Genomic DNA, 15,913 nt, shown 5'->3' on the forward strand with positions numbered 1-15,913 from the left:
CTGCCGCCCATGAACAAACCGAAGAGTACAACAAAATGGCCGCACAACTTGTTGTGAGCCTAGCTCCGGTATTCTGAAAGTGCTTAGCAATGCCAAGAATTTGCATGAGATGTTATGGAGACAGTGGAAGTCTTGTTCCAAGAGAAGACAGCCCAAGGAGAGGTCTGTGCAGGAACCCGAGGCAAAACCAGCTCTGAGGCAAAGAGCAGCAGCTAAGGCAGGTCTGACTGCAGCAAGCACCACTGCTTATACAGGTGGTCACACCTCAGCTACCTGACGGCAGGGATCAGGGAACAGCAGGAACTGAGAGTTCGAGTGTCCCTCAAAATGCAAACAGGTGGTAATACAAGAAGTGCGAGTGGTCCCTCAAAATGCAAACAGGCAATGTTTGATCCACCAGAAAGTCTCCTAACTTGAAGTTAACCATCAACAGCTTTTGAATAAAATTTGAACCTGCACAGCAGGTTTAGACCAGCCTAGCAACACTGGTCCCGATCCAGCTGTGGGTGGTTTAAAGCCTATCACCTGATCACAGCCCTACCAGGCCATCTCATTACACTGCCTCTAAAGTAATGAAATTATTATGAGGCTTCAGTTGTTATTTTTCACTTGTCAGGACAAAATTTGAATCTGTTGCATCCACTGAGAAACAAGTTTATATTCAAATCCTTAAATGACTAGGCCAGTTTTTAAAAATGCTTCATTTACAGGTCACTTGTATTTAGATGTTTACATACAGACAGCTGTTTGTTCTTTAGCTATGCTTGTCTGAAAAACCTAAGCTGGGGTCTTTTTGTCCAAAGAGAAAACGAGCAGTAGCGGAGACATCAAAAAAGAACACTGGTTGTTCCACTCGCTTGTTTATTATATGGCATTGCATCTAACAACCCAGCAAATTAAATAGTTTCCTGTCTAATGTCACCGTGATTCAAACTCACAACCATGCTACTGCTGACTGAGTCAGTATCAAGCCATATGGTCAGTGCGTGTCCTTCTGCCTTTTACGCTCAAATCTCAAAGGAATTGGTTTCCATTTCTCTCGTTCCCTTTTTAGGTAGGTCAGAAGCAGGTGCTGGAGCCCCTTCACTCCAAGGACTGCTGACGGTAGGGCTTCTCAGGTTCCCGTAAAAAGAAACTGTCTGCGTGAACGAGATGCAAAAATGCCCAGACACCCGAGCTGCCGCCCGGCCCCGCACCGCCTGCAGCCGGGCGCTTCCCTGGCGCTGCACTGCTCGGGGGGCCGCGCGCGCAGGTCCCCAGACGGCTCCGTCGTGGGGCGGGAGGGAAGAGGAGAGCCCACGGGTGGGACACAGGGACACCCACACACCCACACCCCCCGCGCCGGCACGAAAGGTGCGCAAAAACGCGGACACGAGCCACGGGGCAGCCTTTCTCCTCCCGCCGACCCCCCGTCGGGACCCCGCAGCGCCCGGCACAGCCCCCTCCGCTGCGGGGGCGGCGGCGCACAGCTCACGGCGATGGCGGGCGGTATCGCGGGCTGCGGTGCCCCCCGAGCGCCACCCTGGGGCTCTGGGCGGAGCCGGGGCGGACCCCCCTCCCCGCGGAGCGGCTGCGACGGGGCCCGGGAGCCCCGCGGCTCCTCGTTAGTATAGTGGTGAGTATCCCCGCCTGTCACGCGGGAGACCGGGGTTCGATTCCCCGACGGGGAGAGGTGCGCTCGCGCGTATGTATTTTTTTTTTTTGTTTCCCCGAATTCCTCGGCGGGAGATGGCGCTGGCCCGCGCGCCAAAATGCGCCCGCCCAGGAAAACGAGCGACCTCCCCGTCGGGGAATCGAACCCCGGTCTCCCGCGTGACAGGCGGGGATACTCACCACTATACTAACGAGGAACTGTCTTGATGGCTCTTTTCGCGACACACCTCTTATGCACAAGCCCACACGGCCACCCACCCCTCCCTGCCGGTGGGTGATGGCATCGGAGGGGTTTCGGCAGAAGGGCGGACGGAGCTATCTCCGAGCAGCGGGAACCGGTACCCACGAGCCTGCATACAGCGGCAATGTGGCGGGAGCCAGCTCGGCACCACCGGGGTGGCGGGAGGCCCTGCAGCCTGGGGCCAGCAGTGGGGCGGGCGTGGGGAGGGTTAACGTAACTGCGTGGGAAGGCGGAAAGCGAAGCAGTGGCGGAGGAGAGGGGCCGGCGCGGGGGGCGCGACTGAATCGATGCCGTTGCCATTGCGGGTGAGAAGGGTCGTCTTCCGCCCCTGCCCCGGCCCCAGCTCCGTATCTGCGGGGCGGAGGACGGCGGCCCATTGTGGGCGAGTTCTAATGCTCTGGGTGCCAGTGCCCAGCAGGACCTCGTGGCGCAACGGTAGCGCGTCTGACTCCAGATCAGAAGGCTGCGTGTTCGAATCACGTCGGGGTCATTTCTTTTTTTCTATCTGCTTTCACAGGCTTCACCTCGGAAGAAACGTTGGGATGTTATTATTTTTTTTTTCCCTAAAGTTTAGGCTCTCCTCTTCTTGCTTGAGCCTGAGAGGGAAAACAGAACTATAGAGGAGGGCCGTCTCAGCGGTGTCAGCGACGAGGCAGCCTGCCGAGAGAAACACGAGGAACAGGTGCCAGGAAAGCCTCTCGCTTTCGACAGCCGCGGTTTGGGAGAAGCGCTGGGGCGAGGCAGCGCATCGAGGGGAACGGAATGGAGGACGCTGCCCGCCGTCCCGGCCGTGGGCACCGCGGCTGCCTGCAGCGGGGCAGGCGGAGGGGCCGGGAGTCGCCTCCCGCCTTGGCGGAGCCGGGGCCCGGGGCAGCGGCGGCCCCCGCGGGACACGGGCGTGCGCTGAGCGGGGCGGAGCGGGGATGGTGGCTTAGGGTTAGTGCCGTGTCCGTGTAACGGCAAAGATGCCATTGCACAAAATAGACGTGCCTTTGCGTGTGGTGGTTGTGTGTGCAGGGCTTTCTAGCATCATGCTGAAACACCAAAAGCAAGAACGTGTCAAAGATCTACTTTGAGTTTGTAAGACAACAGGCAGTATGGAAATAATGAGATAAAGTCAGAGGTATGGAAAGCGTAACTTTAAATTGTACATGAGACAGAGGCCGAAAGCATGGCAGGGAGATCTGTTTTCAATACACAAGTTCCCACGAGGCGTGGAAGTGCAGCCGGGGAGGCAGGCGGGCCGGGCAGGGCAGGAGCTCAGGCAGATGTTAAGAACCCTGAAGGCAAACAAAACCCTGATGGGGCGTGAGGGGAGGGAGCCTGGGGCGAGCCTGGGGGGTGGTGGGCTTAGTCTGTGGGGCAGAAGTTTTCTCGGAGCAGCCATTTCCACGTGCTGAGGTGCCAGAGGCTGCTGAGGTGCCAGAGGCAGAAGCGCTCAGAAGGCGCTTGATTTTGATCTAGGTATGAGATGGTGAGTCTAGAGGTAATGCTTTAGTGATTTGGATGGACTGAAAAGTTTGACACTTAATGAAATTTAATTAGGAGGGAAACAGTAGTTTGTCAAGGGCCTGAGTTTGAGGGACAGAGAAAAATACACCCGAGATACAATTAATTCTAAGTTTGTTAGAATTGTGTTGTAAACCGTGGCAGGAAAGGAAGAGAATACAGAAGTCTTAGAACCAGACTCAGCAGAGTCATCAAATTATGTGGGGGTTTTAAAGATAAATACTTTCGGTTTTACAGGCTAATATTTATTCCAGATACCCTTAAAACCTTTCAAATACAGAAATTCTGCGTCTTCCTTAAGTCCTCTGTTCCACTGCTTTGCTACCCCTTACTACAGACGCGACTATATGTAGTTTAACCTTCATGCCTCTTTTGCCATAACTTAAGTCCAGCCCTCGTGCTATTACACTGAAGAACAGTTTGTTCCCTTCCCCTTTTATAGGTACTTCTTACTTATTTGGAATTTGTTACGCCTCTCCATAGCTGTTCTAGAGTAATAGACTGTGTTTGCTGGGCCTCTGGTAATTTGTATCGCTCGCCTCTGGAGTCTTTCTAAATGAGCTGCATTTTTAAATGCCCAGAACTGGTCACAGTATTTCAGCTGATTCAGATTTTACCAGATCTAAACAGAAGAGGAGGACTACCTCACATGCTATGCTGACTAGACTTCCATTTATGTGGTTAGTCCTTTTATTATTTTTTTTTAATGCATAATCTGATGCATGATCTATCAGATGTTTCCCTGGCCCCCCAAAATATCTTATGCCACTGCCTCATCATCCATCAGAGAGCTGGATGTAATAAGCGGTGGCGATCTGCTTGCACTCCTGTACAGCTGCCAAAGCAGGTGCATTGCTCTAAGCATTCCAGATCGTTGCCAGACAGCATCTCTGGCTTGCAGCATCTAATGACAACACAGAAGATCTATTAATAGGAGCTGAAGTTTTCAGTTTTCAGGGTGTGGCTTCACACTAATATACCTAACGTAACATGAGTGCAGTCTGTCACAAAACAGTCTTGTTCTGCCCTGTCCATCCCTGCCTGCATGTTTCCCCTGTCCCACTTGGATCACACTGTGCAGCAGCAGCTGCTGGCTCAGCATGCAGATCTGGTGGCACAACTACTAGATCTAACACAAGGAGCGTGTCAGGAGTGCAGGGTCTGGGACAGGATGGAAGGCAGAATAATCCCTCTCAACAGCAACCAATGGCTCCGTTAAATTTTTCGTCAGTTGTTCTTTGGAGGGAGAGCCAACTGTCCCTAAATAAAAATAATCTAGTGACATTTCAAAACTAAATGAAAGAATCAGATGCACCTTAGCTATGTGCAAATTCTCCCTCTCGATTTCCTATTGGTAAAATGGGGATAATAATTCTCTTTACTCTCACAGCTCTTTTGTCGAGTTGACTCCGTTAATCCCAAGGCACCGAAGTACACTGCTGAGTATTTGTCTTTCACCAGCATTTCTACAGTACGTGTGCTTCTGGGCTTTTGTCCCTTTCTGACTTTGAAATACTTCATTTTGTAACCTCAGTGATCTTTTAACAGATGTTTTCTCTTACAAAATTGATACTAGCTAAATATAGGCAATAATTTAAACCCACATAAGGTTCAAAAATCTTGGAGCTAAGGTAATAGCTTACATATGGTGAATACAGCTTCTGCACTATCTCTGTATATGATAGAAATAGATCTCCAAATAATTCTTGTTTGGAAATGATTCAGTGTGGGAAACTGCCCTGTAAATTGTCCTGTTCATTTTATTTCTGTCAGTGTACTTCAGTAGGAGCTGATACTTCAGTAGGAGCTGATACTTCAGTTTTCAATCTTTGTTGGTACAGGCCTTTGCCTATCAACAGTGTCAGCAGTAAGAAGCGTTAAAACAGTTCTACCACTCAGTTGTACACATTCCTTTCCCTGCCTGGGGATGGTTGTACAGACCACCCACAGTGCTGGGCACCCCTGTATTCACAACAAGGGCAACAACCCCTCTGCTTACCAAGTCAGGAAACACGGATACAGCAGCGTTCCCCCGCGGATGCCAGTGAGCAGTCATCTGGCCTGTCCCCCTAGTGAAACTACATCCACTGGCAAGTTTAGGAGGACATACAACTTCTGTAAGAGAATTGCTCTAGAGCGATGTGCTCCATTAGAGTAAGGCACATTTTTTTCTTACCACTGTGCCATTTCTATTTGGAGTATACTTAAAAAAAGATGTTTCTGATAAGAAAGCTAGGGTTATTAAAAAGCCACCGATTTTTTCTAAATTAATCAAGAACATGGAGAAGAAATGAACGGTTCTAGAAAGTACAGTTACACTGTGCCATAATGATTAGTCAACTGCTTATTTATAGTAATGCTTTCCAGTTTCTATCGCCTTTCCCAGAGGAAGTATTATTTTCATTGTGAAAGCCGCTGTGCATCAACACTGAGTTAATACTTCATATAGGTTTTTTACATTTCCTTTAGCTAAGAAGCTATCCCTATCAGCTCAGTCTAAGACAAGGACACGTCACTAACACTTCCTTAAATGCCTTTGCCATTCGTGGATTTATAGCCTTCACAACGTTATTATGTATCATGAGGCAAATGTTACATGCAAATGCAAACTGTACATCCATACTTCATCACGGATTACATGTTATCCCAACCCTCCAATGAATTTAGGATACTTTTTTTAAAACACAGATACAGAAAATTCATTTTTTCAGTGCAGTGCAAAATAAAACATCTCATTTTTATGGGTGGTATTAGAGGTTAAGAATCATAAACTTGGGGTAACTCAGAGCTAGAAATCTGAGATAGTTCAGAAGGCATTAAGTGTTTTCATGTCAAAGATGACTGTATGACTGAAAATCTCTTTCTCACGCTCAGGAAAGCTAACAAATTCCAGACACTTGGGAGGGTCCTACAAAGGAAGGATTTCTGGCTTCTGCTTTCAGCATACTTTACATTTTTAGGCAAGTTTTACAACTGCAAGTTTTACAGCAGTTTTTCAACCACTGAAAATGGCCATAGTCTCATACCATTTGCACTTTTTTCCTAAACTTCACTTTTGTCACCATCTATACTGACAAGAGCTAAAATGTCACTACTTCTCAGGTAGAGCGGGTATTCTGGTCTTTAAAATACAGAACTTGATCTTACTTCACAGAAGGCACAGCAAAACAACAGTTTTGACCTCCAACCTTTAAGACACAACTGGTCTAATAGGTATATGGACCACTGTTGTTTTGGGGTGTTTGTTTTCTGTAAAAACATTAGAAAGGTGTTTTGAGTTTGTTCATAATGAACTCATTCCCTTATCCCCCTTGACTGATGCCTTATGCTACAAAATGCAAGCTTTCTTTCCTTCAAAAAAACCCAAACAATAAAGTTGCAGATTCTCTGCTGTATCCAGGTCTAATTGTGGTGATAGTTGCAGGTTTCAGTACTAATCATTATGTATGTGCACATTTTGGTGCCTTTTCATATTAATTTCGTATAATCTCGTATAATGCCCCTGTCTTTATCTTGCCTGGAGAATGCCTGTTGTTCCTAAGGAGCAACAATGGAAAGTGTAGAACCAGGAAATAAAGGACAGTTTTGTGCCAGGGATTTTTTGTGGACTTGGCTTCCCAGAGAAGCCTACTTCTCTGAAACAGTCACACTAAAGTCTTATTGATGCTTTTTTAGCTTTTGTCTCTTTGAAAGCAGCTAAATGTGAGACAATAAAAGAATCCAGTGTCCCATGCAAGGGAGTTATATCAGTGTAACAATGTAATGGAGAAAAATCATTCACAGAAGATAATATATATCTCTACAGTTGGGTAAATAACTTTCAAAACATAAAAGGACTGTAAATATGAACTGTAATGTTAATCTGAGGGTGCGGCTCCACAACCACTGTACTGGATTTTGAACAAGTAGCCCAAACACATGATGCTGAGTTTCTGCTGTCTTTATCCTTGTATGCCAGTTTTGCCTGACAGCAAAAAGGCAAAAAATACAGATCCAAGATAAAGCCAGTTAAGCCATCCATTTTTTGTGACCAAAGCTGAACTGAGAGTATAACTGTAGTGATTTGGTACTTCATACCATATTGCTGTTGCATTTTTTAACTGCACTTAATGCATTAAAACCAGACTTACCATCAGTGTTCTTAGATTGAAAGGTGTAAACTGACTTCAGTCTCAAGAGTTTGTTCCTTCCATTCCTAAGGGTCATTCATAAGAAAAGCACCAACTGTATTGTATATTTTGAACAGTACTGTGGGAAAATCACCTTGAGGGGAGGAATTAGAGAAAAATTGGGTCCTAATAGAAGTGTAGTATTACAGAAAGCTTTTTAGAGTAAAATACAGCTATCACCTTCAGGATGGTTGGCATGCACGGAATCTAGATCACCACAGTTCCCTAAGCAACGCAACTTGCTATCCTGGAGGAACAGTGGAGGGTGGAGAGGAGTGGAGACATTGTGGCCAGGCTCTGCTGTACTCCCTGCAGGATTGGGAACCTGATGATACCACACAGCTGATAAGCTGCATAGCAGCTGCCATGAGAAGATGACTGTTGCTGGGCCAACGACTGTGGTGAAGACACAAGCAGGAGCCTCATTATCTATGAGAGAAGGTCGGGAGCTCAGCCCACTCAGCACTTCAGGAAGGGACGGTTAGCACAGATGTAGATGAGCTCAACAAGAATGTAAATAAGGAGCCTTCTGACTAGGGTAAAATAGTTGTGGTAGTGGGAGATTGTGACCTCCTACTCAAATGGCCCCCCCGAAGAGGATGAATCCCCCGCTCAGGGAGCATGCGTAGTAAATTTAAAATGAACTGTATCTTTAAGTGAAAGCGAGAGAACTTTGCACCAATCATAGTAAAGGAATGTATGGCTAGAGTCACTCAAGCTCCACCTGAGAGCAAAGAAAAGTATAAAAAGTGATTGAATGAGGGGAGAAGGGGGGAAGACACCATTGAGACTGACTCCTGGGATCGGCTGATGGGTTGAGCCTTTCTTCTCCCCTCCTTGGGACGCCTTGGGTGAGACTTAAACTAAGCATTTCTTTGGGAAACTTAGAAAGACCTATTAGAGAGTTACCCTTTGACATTTATAGCCAGGCTGTATTGTTTGTAACTTTTCTGTGTGTTTTATACTTAATAACATTTTATCCGCACGTGCTTTCTTGCAGACAGTCACTATCACCAGCAATCCAAAAACCTGTATTTCTGTTGCACAAATAAAACTGCACTGTTTAAGTAGCTAGTTGTCGCAGTTTCTCATTGAATGTGACCGAACCCTAGAGTGTGGTCATGCTAGTTCATGAGCACGACTGGACTGGCGGTACAGACTGCTATTAGTGTATCCAGAACCATGGTATTTTAATATACATATTAAATGCAACTGGACTGATAATGGTAAATTGGATATCACTCAGAATTTAAACCTAGCCATGTCTAACCTCCCACCTCGGTGAGGAGAGTTAGAAGGCAAGGGGGTTTATTTTCTGCCAAATTACTCCACCCCGTTTAATGCAACAAGTACAATGAGTTGCAAATGTCAGCTGCACTCCTGTAAGAAGTGTTGTCAGAAAACAAGCTTCAGGCCTATAGTACTACTATTGTCTGTGGGGCTATTAGATGATGTCTGTACCATTTTTTTAGATCGTATTTCCACTGTTAACTTTGGTTAAAATTTCCCAGACCCAGTTGCCCCCTTTAAACATTTTAAACATTCCCTGCTTTAAAACATTTTAGACTTGATATCAATTGAGGTTGTTCCTTTTTTAGTTCAGTATGATAGCTGAAGAATCTCTCTGCTGCTGCCTTTCTGAACTATGCTGTATCAGTCTGCAAATGGTTTCATAGCTGAATAAGATGTAAATTCTTAAAAGTGAGGGAAAAATTATTTTACAAGGCATCTAGAGGCTTTTCAAGGTGAAACATACTATCTATAGTTTAAATTGTTACTATCAAATTGGGAGAGGAATTAAATTTTCTTTTAATCATTTCTGAAACACTTGTCATGTGATACCATATTCCAGGAAAAACTTTGGGTAAGGTATGCTGAGAAAAAAAATTAGAATAATCTAATTTGTTTTATTCAGGCTTAAAAGTAAGTGATAGTGGTCAATCCACATTAGTATATGAATATTGGCTTTGTATGTGTATGCTATCAATGGAAGAAGTTTCTACCCATCTTTCATCCTTATTGTCTAACAAACTGAACATGTTAAATATATACAACACCAAGAACCAAATACTTTCAGATATAAATTATAATGAACTGCAGATGATGGCTACCTCATATCACTACTTGCACTACAAGGTAAATAAAATTCCCTGAGCTAAGCTTCTCCCTTGTATTAATTACTTTGTTTCACCACGCCAATTCCTCAGCTAGAAGCATCAGTGCGAGTCCCTGATGTGCCTCGAAACTACCCTCCACAAAAATAACCCTCAGCACCTTCACGTGAGTTTTCAAAAGAATAGTTATGCTAACAGGTTCGCTACCGGTTAGCCGGATTTCTCCTGAGGCCTGGTAGCTAACGTACTGCGTGAGGTTAAGCACTTGGCGAGCGACGGCGGCAGGCTCCGCTCCCCGGGCTGACAGCTGCCCCGGGTGCCGGCGGGGCCGCCGCTGCACAAAGCCGCAGGGCAGCGGCGAGCTGGGCGGGCGGATTGCGCCGGGGAAGCCGGTGCCCCAGGAGCCGCGGCGGGGGCAGAGCCGGTAGCAGATGTCACCGCAGGTCACAGGGATCACCGCAGCTTACAGGGATCTCCTTCACCGCCTCCCCTGCTCCTCACGAAAGGCGCGAGGCTGGGCCTGGACCGCCAGCCCAGCGGGGCGCTCCCACCCCTTTGTCCCGTCGGGGGAGAACGGCCTGTCGCTGGAAAGGGCGAGACCCCGGGGAGAGCCCGCGGCAGCGTTAAAGCGAGCTGCACTGTTGTGAGGCGCCCACCTCAAGCGCTGGTAGCAGCCGCCGCCTGAAGCTGAGGGAGAACCCCCTCCGTGCTCCCGCCCCGCCCCGCGCGAGCACCACCCCCCTTCGCCTCTCCCGCCTGAGCCGAATTTAAACTGCGTTACTATCCCTCGCGCAAAGCACTAACGCTGGTGCGTCCCGCGCGCCTCTCCCCTTTTCTGCCCGACAACCAATGGTAGGGCCGCTTTGTTCTCCCCTCTGCCAATCGGGGCGCGGTTTATTGCTGGCTGGGAGAAGCGCTCGGTGTGCGCTCCCGCCCGCGGTGGAGCTGGGTCCTTAGCGCGGGGCAGGCGAGTTCTCCTCCCTCCCCCCCCCCCCGCCCCTTCTCCCCGCGCTTTGTTGGTGCCTCTCCTGGGAGGGCGGCGGCGATGTCCGAGTTCCTGGCGGATCCGTCGGTGCTGACCAAGGAGAAGCTGAAGAGCGAGCTGATCGCTAACAATGTGAGCCTGCCGGGCGGCGAGCAGCGCAAGGACGTGTATGTGCAGCTCTACCTGCAGCACCTTACCGCCCGCAACCCGCCCGCCGCCGCGCAGCCCGATTTCTCCAGCGACGAGGAGCGGGAGCTCACGCCTCTCGGCGCCAGGAACCGCGGCGCTGCCGTCGGGCGGGTGAGTACCGCCACCCCGCTGGCGCGCCGGGATCCCGGCCCCCGCCCGCGCTCTTTCGGCTTCCCGGCGGCTTCGGGCCCGCTTTCCCCGCCCGAACGGGTCTGTCCGCCCCCACCTGCCGCCCGCGGCTCGGGGGCCGGCGTGAGGCGCTGCGGCTCCTCGCTGGTCCTCCCGCCTGCGCTCCCCCTCGCCTTACTTGAGGCGCGGCCCGGCTTGGCTGAGGGCGCGACCGTGCCTGGCGGGGACGGTCCCTACCGGCTGGGGCGGCAGGGCCGGGGCGCGCTGCCAGGCGGCCGCACGGCACCGGGAGGCGAACTGGGACGCGCGGGGTCGGGACCGGGGCAGCCGCCGGGTCGCCCCCGCCTGTGCGCTTCTCGGGGGCGGCGGTGTCGGGGCGGCGGGGCGCTCCTCCAAGCCGGGGGCGGGCGGTTCGGTCGCGCGTGGAGCGCGACACAACACCCCCGCCCCCCCCCCCCCCCCCCCCCCCCCCCCGTAAACTGGAAAGCCTTTACTGCCATTTGGCGGGCGGTCTCGTAAGTTAAATACTTGGGTGTTGGAGGAATAAAGCAGGAGAAACTCTGCACGAGGCTGCAGGTTACTTAAGACGACTCCCGTCAGCTGTCTCGGTTGTACTGAAGCAGCGGTACTCTCTGTAAATATCTCCAGCTGAAAGGATGAAGCTGTGAGGGAACAGCTTGATTATTTTGTCTAATGAAGCGGACTGTTTAGTGTGAAGAGAGTCTGCTTAATGTAGGTGTCTCTCTTACACCTGTAAGCGTATTTTTTCATACAAAGTGCCGCTGCTGCTTAGACTTCCTTCTATCATGTAAGGAAAGAGGAGGGGAGTGGGTGCCATTTGTAATTTTTCCCTTTGCGGAAAATGTGATTTCCCTTTTAATTTTTTAATAAGCAGTCTGTAAATTTGCATATATTGGGAAAGCAATCTTAATTCGTAATTCTAACATGATTGTAATTCAGAGGTGTCTGTTTTCACATAAAAGGCTTGAATAACGATTGCCAACTACTGGAGTTGTAATGTATGTGATACTACATCTATTTAATTGTATCTCAAATACTGTCTTTCAAAGCTAATTTGTAAAAAGGTTGCAGAGAAGGGGACTCCTTTGAAGGTCTTTCATACTTTAAACCTTTTAAAAAACCCCAACAAATGGTTCTTGAATTAAGAAACTGAAAAATGTGACTGAAAGAGGAAGAGATTTCTGACCAAATTATTTACCTTTTTAACATCTGTCTGCTTCAAACACTTAACTGTCATTAACTGGACAAACCTTACAGTGAATTGGACACTTCTTTGATTTACAGATAATGGTCTGCCTGTAGCATTCGTGAGGTGCTTTTGAGTAGAATAGGACGAGCTTGAATCTGACGTTTCACACTTGAAGGAGAAGGAAAGTCACATAACTGCTGAAGTTTGTAGATCTGATTTTTCTTTTCCCTTCTGCAGTGCTTAAGCATAAACAGTTATGGGTGACTTTGTTTGCAGAATGGGTGGTACTCCTACACTTCGTTAACATTGTCTGGAAGGTTCTGTGCTATTTCTGCTAATTTTGTGTGCTAATGTTAGAGCACTGTATCCTCATAACTTCCAAAACTTCAGCAGATAGTCTAGTGACAGTTGCTTGAATTTGGGTCTGTTGTGCGCGCCCCCCCCCCCCCCCCCCCCCCAAAAAAAGAAAAAGGGGGGGGGGGGAAGATGGTTGATGTCTGCTCGTTGTCTATTTAGCACAGCTTAGGTAGTTCTGAAACTGCTTGTATTTTGAGTAGCTGTTGTCCCTGTTAATGCCTTCTGGCATAAGGGTGCTTCCCTGATCAGCTGTCCTTCCAAGAGTAGCGTATGCTTCTCAAGAGTAACTTGCCCCAAAACGGTTGAAAGGGAGAGGAAGTTTACATCCAGCGGAGTGGGATTCTGGTATGGAAACAAAGGGAAATCATAAGGGAAGGACAGGAGGGAAAGCACTCAGACCTATGAAAGAGAAGAAATGAGAAATAAGGGGTGAAAGGGAAGAAGCTGGGACTGCAAGGCTAAACAGAAAGGAGGAATATAATAAAGGAATCGCTTACTTCTTCTAAGTCACCTTGTAGGCTCTGGAAACAAAGGTGGATTCAGCAACCTCTGTCTTACTCCTCTGTGTAACTTTGTTATTTTATCTTAGGTATTGCTTTTAAGTGTATATTTAAAAGGACCAGGAAGCAATTTGCACCGGGTGCATAAAGAAATAAAAGTACTCTAAAATGTACTGGTATAATAACATGGCCCTTTCTGTTATTAGGTTGATATCTGAGTAACAGAATTGCAATGCTTTATTAGTTCAATTTTTATGTATATTGCATGTCTTGGAAGTTGTAGTATTGGTTTGTGTACGTTGAGGGGGGTATGGGAAACCAACAGTTTCAAACTTACAGGGGTTCAGCTATGCAGTGTTTCTAGAGCCCCAAAATGCTTGACTGTATGACAAAGGTATCTTCTGCGGGATTAAAAACTTTGGGCTGTACTATTCAGTGTTTCCTGTATCACTAAAAATTTGAATACTGCTTAACTTGAAAATTGCAAAAGTCTCTTCAGGTGACTCAGTCAAGGCTAGTATTAACTTGCAAAAACACTTGAAAGAGCACTTAACATAGGTTTGCGTTTTGGAAGGTTCTGTCCCACTGTGCTTTCTGCTGTTCTTTACTTTTTGATACTGCTTTGGATATAGCTTAATAATCTACAGTCCTTTAAAAAAAACAAAAAACAACCCACAAACCAACAATCAAAAAACCAACCAAGCAAACTGGTCTGGTAGTGAAGAGTTGCTCTCCCTGTCAGGATGAAATGAATGAATGTGTAGAGGGAGAGGCGTCGGAGAGGGCCAGAATAATTCTTCGAGCACAGAAATGGGTACTTTTGAATAGAGAAGAGCGACACAAGTGAGAGGTGCAGTCTCGTTAAGTTTGTGCTTACTCAGTGGTAATACCAACGAAGGAGTTGCAAGTGCTTAACTTTGTGTCTACCTGCAGAAGCCCAAACGACTTCAGTTTACAATCCCTTTCTATTGCTCAAGTCGTCTGAAAGGTTGGGATCACAGTCGGAAAGCAGTCTGTCCTTACTTGATGGGCATAGACTCTCAAAGATGTACGAAATATATTGTTTATATCGCTTTTAGTGTGAAAAAATTATTGTAATCGGGTTACTATATTGGCCTGAATAAGGGTGGGCCTGTCTTGTCAGGCACTGGAGGGATTTGCCGGTCGCTGAGCCCCCCCCCCCCCGCTCTGGGTCCGCTCGCACTGCGCTGTAATGCCAAGCGCCATACACCCCCTCCCCGAGCCCGCCGGTGCCCGGGTGAGGGGCGGGGCTGCCGGCCGGAGTGGCCGCCAGGGGGCGCGCGGGGCGCCGCGGGTCTCGGTGTGAGGGGGAAGCGGCGGTTGCTGCTGTTTGAACCTCTACCTACCTCGATCCGCCCGCAGGCTTACGGGTGCTGAAGGCGGGGCGAGGGCTGTTTACCTTAAGATGGGTGTGAGAGACAAGTTCAGAGGAGTACTCTCCAATGACCGCAACAGGGCTATTCAAAGATGGTAAAGCTAAACCAGGTCTCTTGATATTGACAATGTTTTGATGTCGCTGTAGTAATTTGTTATTTTAAACTGTCTACGCTGTCACTTTAGTGTTCTTGTTTTCTAAGTTCTGGACATTTGCTAGTGCATTTAGGTGCACGTTTTGTGTTGATAAAAGCTATGCAGCAATGAGACGATACACCAGTTTTAGGTCTACCACAAATTAAGTCTTCTAAATCCATCACTTTTCCAGCACAGCTTTATCAATACTACATCCGACCTATACCTTTCTCAGAACAAATAAAAATCTTAATATGCTGGTGATGTGAAGTTCAGATATTGTGAGACAAGTGTCATGCATACATAGTGATGCTGTTTCTGTTTCTTTTATATTCATGTGGGTTTATTTTGATAGGGGTTTTTATTCTGATACAGATGATTAACATGTATGTATGAGCAGATCAGAACTTACGGGGTTTTATTTTGACTGCATTGTTTTCAGGCCTTGAAACCATCATGCTTTGGGACAGCAAACTCTAGGCAGTTAGCATTTTTTTTTTTCCTGGCACCCAAAGTTATGAATTGGACTCTTAATCTAGTAAGATCTTACTTCCCCTCCGTGAAACTCAGCATTTTCACACTTTGTAATGCAGTGCAGCAACCCCCCTCCAATTGTGTAAAATGCAGTCCGGTTTGTAGAAGGTGATTTCAAAGGCTGTCAAATACATTAAATTCACTAAAAGTAAAATTAAATGTTAGCCAATTTTTTTTGAAAGGTCTTTATTGTGATATATTTAAAAGTGTAATTTTAAATATGGGCACTTCTTTAGATGAATACTTTTGTGGGGTGGGGTGCACGCAGAAGGCTCACTTTGCCCATCTACTCTTACCAGGAGAGGAGACACTTAATCATGCTTGTTTGGGCCTCAATCTGACAATATTGTTTGGAGGAGTCAGCTTCTCCAGCTCCAGTAATATTTTTGAGCAACTTTTTCCTAAGCCTGTTTAGCATAGTGGTATGTCGGGACAGTGGTTGGTATGCAAGACACCTTTTTGCTGCGGGGAGGGAATCATCTGCATCTGAATGCTCCTGGTCCTGGTTAGTTATGGGCTGAATGTCAGGACAGATAGCTCAAAGGAGAAATAACAATGAAATGGTGTTTTTGCCTCTTTAGGAGTATTGTTTTAAAGCACATACCAAAAATATCATCTTGACACTGTTGCCAAACAAGGGCTGTGCAGAGCTTAGAATGTGTAGGTTTTTATGACTTAGCTTATTGGTGCATTTAATGTCCTGGAAGAATCTCTTCTGAAACACTCTGATATTTTTGACTTTTAAAGTCATGAGTTGAAAAAGATCAGTTAGATGTCTCCTCATTACTTTTGT

At 47.4% G+C, this 15,913-nt stretch overlaps 1 protein-coding gene and 3 non-coding genes across 12 annotated transcripts in view; 3 read left to right on the forward strand and 1 right to left on the reverse strand.

The window, feature by feature from the left end:
* Positions 1 to 1,598: 1,598 nt before the first annotated feature.
* Positions 1,599 to 1,670, forward strand: TRNAD-GUC (transfer RNA aspartic acid (anticodon GUC)). The gene has a single exon. It is a non-coding gene; the product is annotated as a tRNA-Asp (tRNA).
* Positions 1,671 to 1,778: 108 nt separating this feature from the next.
* On the reverse strand, positions 1,779 to 1,850 carry TRNAD-GUC (transfer RNA aspartic acid (anticodon GUC)). Its single transcript has one exon. It is a non-coding gene; the product is annotated as a tRNA-Asp (tRNA).
* Positions 1,851 to 2,312: 462 nt separating this feature from the next.
* On the forward strand, positions 2,313 to 2,384 carry TRNAW-CCA (transfer RNA tryptophan (anticodon CCA)). The gene has a single exon. It is a non-coding gene; the product is annotated as a tRNA-Trp (tRNA).
* A 5,948-nt stretch (positions 2,385 to 8,332) lies between these two features.
* The window catches only part of TMPO (thymopoietin), a 28,183-nt gene continuing 20,602 nt past the window's right edge, over positions 8,333 to 15,913 (forward strand). For 2 of the 9 annotated variants that reach the window (XM_055711492.1, XM_055711493.1), the window contains exon 1: positions 10,566 to 10,971. In XM_055711492.1, the coding sequence (XP_055567467.1) occupies positions 10,732 to 10,971 (240 nt within the window). In that variant the 5' untranslated portion in view covers positions 10,566 to 10,731. Of the gene's footprint in view, positions 8,424 to 10,531; positions 10,972 to 15,913 lie in introns of those variants that run through there. The other 7 variants (XM_055711491.1, XM_055711486.1, XM_055711489.1 and 4 more) reach the window with 7 other exon arrangements.

Source organism: Falco cherrug, chromosome 5 (assembly GCF_023634085.1).
Source record: "Falco cherrug isolate bFalChe1 chromosome 5, bFalChe1.pri, whole genome shotgun sequence".
Lineage (NCBI taxonomy): Eukaryota > Metazoa > Chordata > Aves > Falconiformes > Falconidae > Falco > Falco cherrug.